The 8,730-nt window shown below is 32.6% G+C and overlaps 1 protein-coding gene across 3 annotated transcripts; it reads left to right on the top strand.

Moving 5' to 3' along the window:
- The first annotated feature begins 409 nt into the window (after positions 1-409).
- LOC145583078 (uncharacterized) lies at positions 410-5,626 on the top strand. Of its 3 annotated transcripts, XR_014100028.1 has the most exons (7): positions 412-665; positions 763-809; positions 2,733-2,946; positions 3,049-4,453; positions 4,563-4,665; positions 4,757-4,867; positions 4,958-5,626. XR_014100028.1 is itself a non-coding variant. In XM_081640205.1 (6 exons), the coding sequence occupies exons 3-5, from the start codon at positions 2,742-2,744 to the stop codon at positions 4,267-4,269; spliced, it is 474 nt and encodes a 157-aa protein (XP_081496331.1). In that variant the 5' UTR covers positions 410-665; positions 763-809; positions 2,733-2,741; the 3' UTR covers positions 4,270-4,453; positions 4,563-4,665. The 3 variants fall into 3 exon arrangements, 1 of the variants encoding a protein (XP_081496331.1); XM_081640205.1 differs by lacking the exons at positions 4,757-4,867; positions 4,958-5,626 and having other exon boundaries at positions 410-665; positions 3,049-3,296; positions 4,249-4,453; XR_014100029.1 differs by lacking the exons at positions 412-665; positions 763-809 and adding an exon at positions 817-2,263.
- The last annotated feature ends 3,104 nt before the right edge of the window (positions 5,627-8,730 follow it).

Genomic DNA, 8,730 nt, shown 5'->3' with positions numbered 1-8,730 from the left:
TATTTATATTGGGGGGTAATATTTGTTCATAGCGGACTAACTAATAATCATTTTAGGGAAAAATTAATACGAATATACAATATGTATTGTACATCCAAAATTTTATTTTATTTATATTTTTTCCTAAAAGAAAAATAGTTTGGATTTTATATTAAATTTATTTTATCCTGATAATAGATTACCATCCACAAACTAGCAAGTTGCAATCGACTTTTAACCATTTTAATTTTTTTTTTTTTTTTTGAAACCTTTAACCATTTTAATTTGTTTGTCATATAAAATTAAAACCACCTAAGTAAGATCCCCTACTTTATTCCTAACTTTTTTTTTAAAAAAAAAAAAAACAAGTGGGGAATAGAGTCGGTCCTAGTGTCCTACTATACTCCCTCATATCTTCTCATTAGAGATTATATAATCTGATACTCCACATTTATTTCAATAAAAAAAAACCCCCCATTATCATCAACAGCAACTCCTCAATTCCTCAACCCCGATTTCTTCTCCAAACTCGTGAAATGGTGAATTACTTTTGGCTCCAAAATTTTTTCATTATGAATCAGCAGTTACTCCACTTTTCAGTTGTTGATCTCATTATACAACACACTCATCACCTTAAAATCATCATATCCATTAATCGATTACTCACCTCCTTTCTTTCTACTCAGGTGAGAGTTAATTAAGAGTATAAAGTATCTGTTTTGTAATTAACTAGTTTCTTTGCTCTCTACTCACACTGCTTATGTTACTTTTATGATTGGCTAGTTGGGTTTGATGCCGGCAAAGTTGTTGTTGTTTTCTGAATTTCATTTGTAAGTTACCATTGCCCTTTTTATCTCCCTAGTGAATTTAATATTTTTAACTAGTTGATTTGATATTGGATCTGATTTTTAGATATACATATCTTCTAGGTTGTCTTAATTTTGTCGTATTTATTTATTTATTTTTTTAATTTTGTTGGTTATGTTTCTGGGTTAGCTTTATGATTGATTGAATTACTAAAAATTATTTAACTTCTGGTTGTTGCTTGCGGTGATTATGCATTTGTTAAGGAGTGGGTATATTTATATATATAATTGCAATTAATTGATGATACAAATAATTGTGGTGGTTTTTTCTTTTTCGAAAGCTTTTGGATTTGGGTTTCAATCATTTTATACAAAATACTCTGTATACCATGTAGAATTAGGTAGAATTAGGCAGAAATTGGCTTCAACTTTCATTGGCACAAACAAGGCAAATATATAATACAAAGCTTTCCTTTGCTGTGTAGAACTAGAACTCTACAGCTAAACCAAGGAACATGATAAATATGGAAAATATGATCTAGAAAATATATCCTAGGAAATAATATATTCTCCAAATCTAAATATTCCCTAATTATATCTTAAATAATATGACTTCTTGTTATCCTATATATGTACTACTGTAGTATGTGTGAAAGAAAATTGGCCTAATGTTATAGAGAGTAGTGTGTGATGAAGTTTAACATGTTACATATGAATAATATTGGGCCATGATTCAGGGCCCAACAATCAAATTAAGCAAATTTGAATTACTAAGATAGTTTGAAACGAACTACTGTAATTTAGTCTACTTATAAAGTTATACTTTGAATTGTCATAAATTTTTTTTTTTTTTTTTTACCAAAGTCTCAGAAATGTTTTAGCTGGTAAAGCTAATAGAAATGTCATAGGAGGGATAAACTAATCATCATATAATTGTATACCCAATTATAAGAGGAATCCGTAATTAGGCTCGGTAACATGTCATAGGAGGGATAAACTAATCACCATATAATTGTATAGCTAGTGTTTGGTTATATAGTTCTTACTCTTTATTTGTACAAGCTTAATTTATGAGTGCTTACATATATATATATATATATATATATGTATGAAAATTGTTTAGCTCCAAGTATGACAAAGAAAAAATCCACTAAGCTTGGAGCTATAAGAGGTTTAGCTGATGAGCATCAAACTCATGAACCAAGAATGGCAGAATATGAGAGGCTGAGAATAGAAATGATTAAAAAAAATTTGACAAGAATGGAAGAATTAGGTTTGAAGGAACAAGCTAAGTCATAATGGCGCGAGTTCAAAATAATAGAGGCAATCAAAGTAAGAATAAAAATAAACAGGTTTCGGGAGACGATGAGCTCTGTAGGCCTAACCAAGATATGGAACATGAGCTTGATTCCACCGATGAAGAGTTACCCGCTCCATAGTCTAACAGTAAAGAAAAGTCCAATTCTATTCAATGGAAGGTAGTTATTTCTATACTATATATTTATCAATAAGCATGTCTCTTATCTTTGTAAATTATGTATGCATCAAAATGTGTTGTGCTGCTACAAATATGTGGGTTTTAAATTAAGAATGGAACACTATTATCTCATGCAAGTATGCAACTAGGGTTATGATTGATGTTTGAATGTTCTGCTTTGCTATCAATTCTGAACATGTATTGGTAGCAAATTTGTCAGTTTTCTACAGCTTTAGAAAGTAGTAAGAACCTTATTTCCAATTCTTTCCCTATGATTATGTTAACATTACATAGGATGCTGCTATACCCCTGTTGTCCTGACCTCTAGCTCTCTTTATTGGTGTCTTGGTGTACTGCTACAACCTTATAATGTTGTTGCCTATTGCTTTACGGCTGTTGAAACACTAATTTCTACTACCCTAATGCTGAGTACTGTATATCTTTCTTTTCCTGTTTGTTCACATTTGCAGATTCGCAAAATGAAGGCTTTGACTCGAAAAGCAGTAACAACAGCTTTGACTTTTAAGAAACGCCGGCAGGAAGTTGATTTGGCTTCTTCACATGATGGTTTATCTACCCCTAGTCATACATTGCAGCAACAATATTTAACCAGAAGAGAACCTGATGAAACACTAGGATCAGAAGTTGAACACTTAAATCGAAATGAGAATGATAAAGAAAATGGCAAGCTCTCTTTCGTATTTGTATTTTAAAATGTTTACCTGTATGCACGATCAATCATTATTATTTTTTTTTTTTACTTTTGATTTTCTTTGCTCATGTTAGGTGAAAAGGATAAGCCTAGAAGAGGACCCACTATGTGCTACAGCATTCATGGACGCAGCGAAGAAGAACGCTTGGAAATTACCTTGAATGAGCATGGACAACTTGTTGGTACAGATGGCAAGACCTGTAATGAGTTCATTACTTTCTTGGAACCAATAGCCCAAAAGGCAAATATCCTACCATTGACTGTCAAGAATTGGCCCATACTAAGGAACGAGAAGAAAGAAGAACTCTTGGATTATGTCTTGGTGAGCTTATTAAATAAATATGATAGAAATGTTTTATAATTGCTTACGTTGTGTTATTTTGTCCCTCCTACCATTTCTTGGTGAGTTACTCATACTTCTCTAAAGCTTAGTCGAATTCTAGAGCTTTAATTTTAGTTCACAGTATAATGTGTTAGAGTGTCATGTTTAACTTTCTTTATTGGTATATCTTAATGTAAAAAAATAAAAAAAATAAAAATTTAAACACCCTAACTGTCATTATTGCTACCGATCTAATACGGCTGGCAGAGGCAGCTGCAAGCCTAACTGCGGCTGGGTGATGTTGCATGCCTGATGCGTCTGCCTGGCTACTTGTTGCGTCTGCTAGCTACTACTGCATTGTATTGTGACTAATTAAATAATGCAAGAATTGTGCAACTGCATGGATGCAATAACTATTGTTTATAATTCAGTGTTCTAAGTTGCAGAATAGGTTTTAGTGAGCCATTTCCTTATGTTCTTGATTTGTGATTAAGATTAAGTGGAAGTGAGTTATTTTGCAATGCTAATTTGATCACTTTTATGTAGTTCCCTTTAATTTTATTATTTTTGGAAAATGTGTAGAAGTGATTATACCCTACAATTTACCAGAATGTACATAGTATGACAGTTGAGGTTGGAGTGCTTTTTTGTAATTAGTAAAGTTTAGGAGTTATGACTTAACTTAAATAGCTTATTTTGTAAGGAACTTAAATAGCTCGTAATGAGCTAAATTAGGATAGTGTGTGAGTTTAGGGTTAGAGGTGCTATTTGTCATACTCTATTATAATATTGATGAAGTAGAGACAAGAAACTCCTCAATTTTTAATGTGTTACTATCATTAAGCTAGTGTGTTTAGTGGTACAAAGGTGAGATGTAGGTGTGTGCAATACATGTTTTCCTTTATATGTTGTTGAACTTTGGTATAGCTTACTTTTTTGGAATTGTGTAAAGACATTATATTGTCCCAATTGAGGCCAAAAAATGGGTTTTGCAAACCATTGGTGCTGCTCGGAGACGATATAAATGTTATTTGAAAGGAGTACACTTTCATAAATATGACAATGATAAAAAAAAAAGGATGATGAAACGACCAAAACGAGTGCCAAAAACAATGTTCAAGGATTTGTTAAAGATTTGGAATGATGACAAATATGAGGTATTTACATCTATACAAGTCTCTTATATTCCCCTCTCTTTATAACGAATGTATATTTCTTGTCTTAAGAAAAAAGTTATTTATTTAGTTCACCATCTTTATCTTTCAGGAACGATGTATGCAAAATAAAGCAAATCTGTTAGTTGGAAAGGAAAAGAAAATTATGCATACTTCAGGCCCAAAGAGTTTTTGCTAGGGTTCGATATAAGTGGGTGAGTTTGTTTGTTTTTTTTTTTTCTCATCACTCTTATTATTAGTTTTATTTCCTTGTTAAAATGATTGACACTCATCACTCTTGTATAGAAAAAGGATAATAAAACAACACAAAATCCTACTTTAGCTCAAATGTTCATAGCAATACGCAAGGAAAAGCTAACAAAGCGAAAGCCTGGTTACTTAAGGGACAAATTGATTGTAAGATTCATTCCCATTTCATGTAGTTAATTTTTTTGCATTTATTTTTGTCAATACTAATTTTTTTTCTTTCTATTTTTAACAATCTAGGATGAACTTAGGATTCAGAGAAGGATGTTGATAGTATGATTTCAACTTTCATTGGTTCTAATAACAAGAAAAAGTGTCCATTAAATTTTTATGGAAGGGGTGTTTCATCAGTTCAATTAAAACAGAAGGCTTTGATGAAGGAAATTGAAGAGAAGCATGCTCAGGAGGTTAAAACTCTACACAAAATTACGAGGACAAAAGGCTACAAGATAGAAGGGAGATAGCAAATGGTCTTAGCTCCATCATTTCTCAAATTCAACAACAAAATCCTCAAATGTCTTTTGATCTTAGCATGTTTGGCTCTTTTTTTCTTGATAACCAATGTGAGAAAGATGGTAATACGGCAAAAAAGATCCTACTTCATTCTTCGGTTTCTACATCCAAGATACAAAGCCTTTTGATTTTTAGTAGAGGTAGATAGTGACTAAGGTCTTTATTATATTTCTCTGTTTTTTTTTTCGGGTGCATTTGAGAGATATAACTAAGTTGGGAAATTCTCCACGACAGCTAAAGACACATTAGAAGTCATCTTCCTTTCACAAAATATTCATTGAATTTCGAATACCCTAACATTACTATTTATTGCTAGGTCTGGTACCTCATATGTTTGTTTGTAGAGCTTTTTTAGAGTTACACATTAATTTAAAGAATGCTCCAGTTTTATCACCATTAATATATGCCTTATTTAGCTAGCCTAGTAAACGCCCTTGTGGAAAAGATGTCATTTCCAAAAGGTCAAGTGGGAGTAGTGTAAATCTCGAATGAGTTCGAGAAAAGTAACAAACAAACATGGTTCAAACCATGGTTGGTTCACCCTATGCTAAATATGCCTCTACAAAAGGCAAGTGGGAGTACAAGAATCTCGAAAAGTTTGAGAGCCTTGAAAGTGTTCAAGAAAAGCTAATTCGAAAATCTTGAAGAAAATTTGAGAAATAATCGAATAAAAGCAACAATATGAGAATGATACACCTCATGTTACAAATGACAAAGCGTGGTCTCATTAAGAGTAATGGGAATAATAACCATGTGTCGAAGGTAGTACATTCCAAGTGCAAGTCCTCTATTGTCGTTTCTCATTCAGAACTAAACAAAGTTGTTGTATAAGTTTCAATTGTTGCATAAAAACCTACAATGATGACTAGCATATGTAAAACATAGCAATAGAAATATGATTTCATATTGACTAAGAGTTCTAAAATATTTATTTTGGGAACATTATGATTATGCAAGTAATAAAGATGATTTGACAAGTTATAACTCCAAGTGGTTTAAGAACCATGAAATCTGAAATCGATTCTAAGTCTGTAAGAAATTGTATGACCTTGATTAATTTCTCTAATTGGGTGAGACCCATTATAAGAAAAAAAGATAAGAACGAAAAGTGTTTTCTAAACAAAGCAAAGACTTGTTAAAGGATTAAACTAATTCATAATATGACTATAACTACGATGAAACCTTTACATTAGTCACGCTGCAAAGATCTATTAAAGATATTTTAGTGATTTTTACCTTATGAGATATGGTAGATGGATTTCAAAACACTTTCTTGAAATTTTTCATGAAAGAAGATTTGTATATGATACAACCGTAATGATTTTGAAAGTCCGATAATCCTAAGGATGCATAAAAGATCCTCTAATGGATTAAAGTTAGCATCATGGAGTTAATTGATGTTCTCATAAAATGAAGAAAAATGTTATGTATACAAGATGTTTAGTGGGAGCTATAAAGTTTTCTTGGTCTAGTACAAAGAGCAATTATTCATTGCTTGAAAAGTCAAGTAATGGTTAATGCATTTTGTATGAAAAACCTTGAAGAAGAAGATGAGTACAGTTGGGATTCAAGATCTATAGAGACAGGCTTTGAAGTATGTTTGAGCTAGTTAAGAAGCTTATATTGATAAGATTCTTGTAAGGTTCGACATTATATTGAAAGGAGTTTCAATCCCATGTAACAGGGCACGTTGCTTAAAGATTCAGTGATGCTCCTTATGCAGTTTGCAAAGGATGCATCATGCATGTCATGGACGATATTCGTCTATTTATTTCACGTGTTTTATAAACAAGTGATGATAGAGTTTAATCAAAATCCAATGTAATGTTGGAATACAAATTAGAAATTCCAAAGTTCCTTGCGAAAGAACGAAGGAAGATTCTTAGTGAATGGAGATGAATATTATTATAAAATTTAGAAGTTGTAAAATTCATGTTCGCGAGAATTTCTCATGAATTGTATCAACTAAACCCCTTCCACGACCAAGGTTTGAAAGTAATACTAAGGTTATTGGATTGAGGCAAGTTATGTAATTTAAGTTGTATGTGTTTTGAGAAAGCATATCACATAAATAAAATGTCATACATTAACTTGCAGAATTATGTTTATTAATTGAAACAAAGTTTCAATCTTATTTAATCATGGTTTTTGTATTAAATAATATGTCCAAAATCATTATGAATTGATGGGCTCATCAAGTTGATGACCTGGTGAATTAAACCCCACAGGTGAACGAAATTCATATATTATTTAAGTTTCTAGTTTAGAATCATTAAAGTGGACATAAATGAGTTCAATTCATGGACTAGCAAGTAAGATTGATTGGATAGCACAGTTTCATGGGCTATAGGATTGTAGTGATGCTCAGTCAATCACATGGATATGCATGAATGATGCATGATCGAACTATAAACCTACTTTGAAGTTCAAGTATAGATCTTCCGGATATATTAGTGGATTCCTTTGACATGAGGGGAACATTGATTCCATTCAATGATTGTCTTAACTATGGTACATTCAAACGTCATGCTGTAAAAGGAGGCTATAAAGGATGTTTTCCGGTTACTTCAAGATTTGAGTGAGAGCTTTGGTTTCCACAAGATTGGATTGAGTCTTCTTATTTAATTAGGAATGTGTCTTAGCCGCTTGAAGAGGAAGAATTCAGAAAATGCATGGCCGTGCTCAAATGGATTACATAGTAATCATTTGTTTTGTAATTCTAACTCATATTTCAAGAAAATATTTGTAGATTAATATGATCACGACATGAGATGCAATCATATTATCAAATCGACGCACATTAACTAAAGGAATTTGAATATTGCGCACTTGTCTCAGACAAGTAGGATATTTAAGGAACTATGTCTTCGATAAGTGCAATTGCTAGATATAGAAAGGATCACTATTATAGAGATAATAAGTTCGTTCCTTTAGGTCGTCATTATTCATGGCTAGATATAATAAATGATCTTTGGGCTAGTCAAATAGTCCAAAGTCCAATAAAATGGGTTCTATGAGGTCACACAACTACCCGGGTTAAACGAGTAAGAGCCCCATTAATGGCCCTCGTGAGATCATGACATAGTATATAGAGTGTTGGGCTAGAATAGTTTGATTAGGAAAAGGTATTTGGGCTTGACATGGACTCTTATTTAGAGATATGATCTATGAATAAGATCCATGACTAAGGTTGAATGAAGTCACAATTAACAGTCAATGAACTATGAAACAAGACAACCAGTTTTCCCAAAACCCTAAACTCCCTTTTCTCTCTCTCACCCACGACCCTCTCTTTCTCCTCCTCACCTTCGCACGGCCAGCACTCCTTGTTGGCGGCTCATGGTGTTCGTCGTGGTGGTTCATGGTTAGTTTGTCTCTATTCTCCATAGAAGGTTGATTAAAGGGTTCAATCACGACTAACTAGCGTTAGTGGAGGTTTAATTTGTGCTGGTGGACCAAGTAGAGAAATCACGCTTGGGGTTCTTTATCTCCCATTGTTC

Source organism: Chenopodium album, chromosome 15 (assembly GCF_948465745.1).
Source record: "Chenopodium album chromosome 15, dcCheAlbu1.1, whole genome shotgun sequence".
Lineage (NCBI taxonomy): Eukaryota > Viridiplantae > Streptophyta > Magnoliopsida > Caryophyllales > Amaranthaceae > Chenopodium > Chenopodium album.
This window is presented reverse-complemented; position numbering and strand designations above follow the sequence as displayed.

Excerpts from the sequence above, each read along its gene's own strand:
- LOC145583078 (XM_081640205.1), top strand. The coding sequence starts at position 2,742 with ATGAAGGCTTTGACTCGAAAAGCAGTAACAACAGCTTTGACTTTTAAG. Across the intron at positions 2,947-3,048 it reads TGAGAATGATAAAGAAAATG|GTGAAAAGGATAAGCCTAGA; the intron begins GCAAGCTCTCTT and ends TGCTCATGTTAG. Across the intron at positions 3,297-4,248 it reads AACTCTTGGATTATGTCTTG|ACATTATATTGTCCCAATTG; the intron begins GTGAGCTTATTA and ends AATTGTGTAAAG.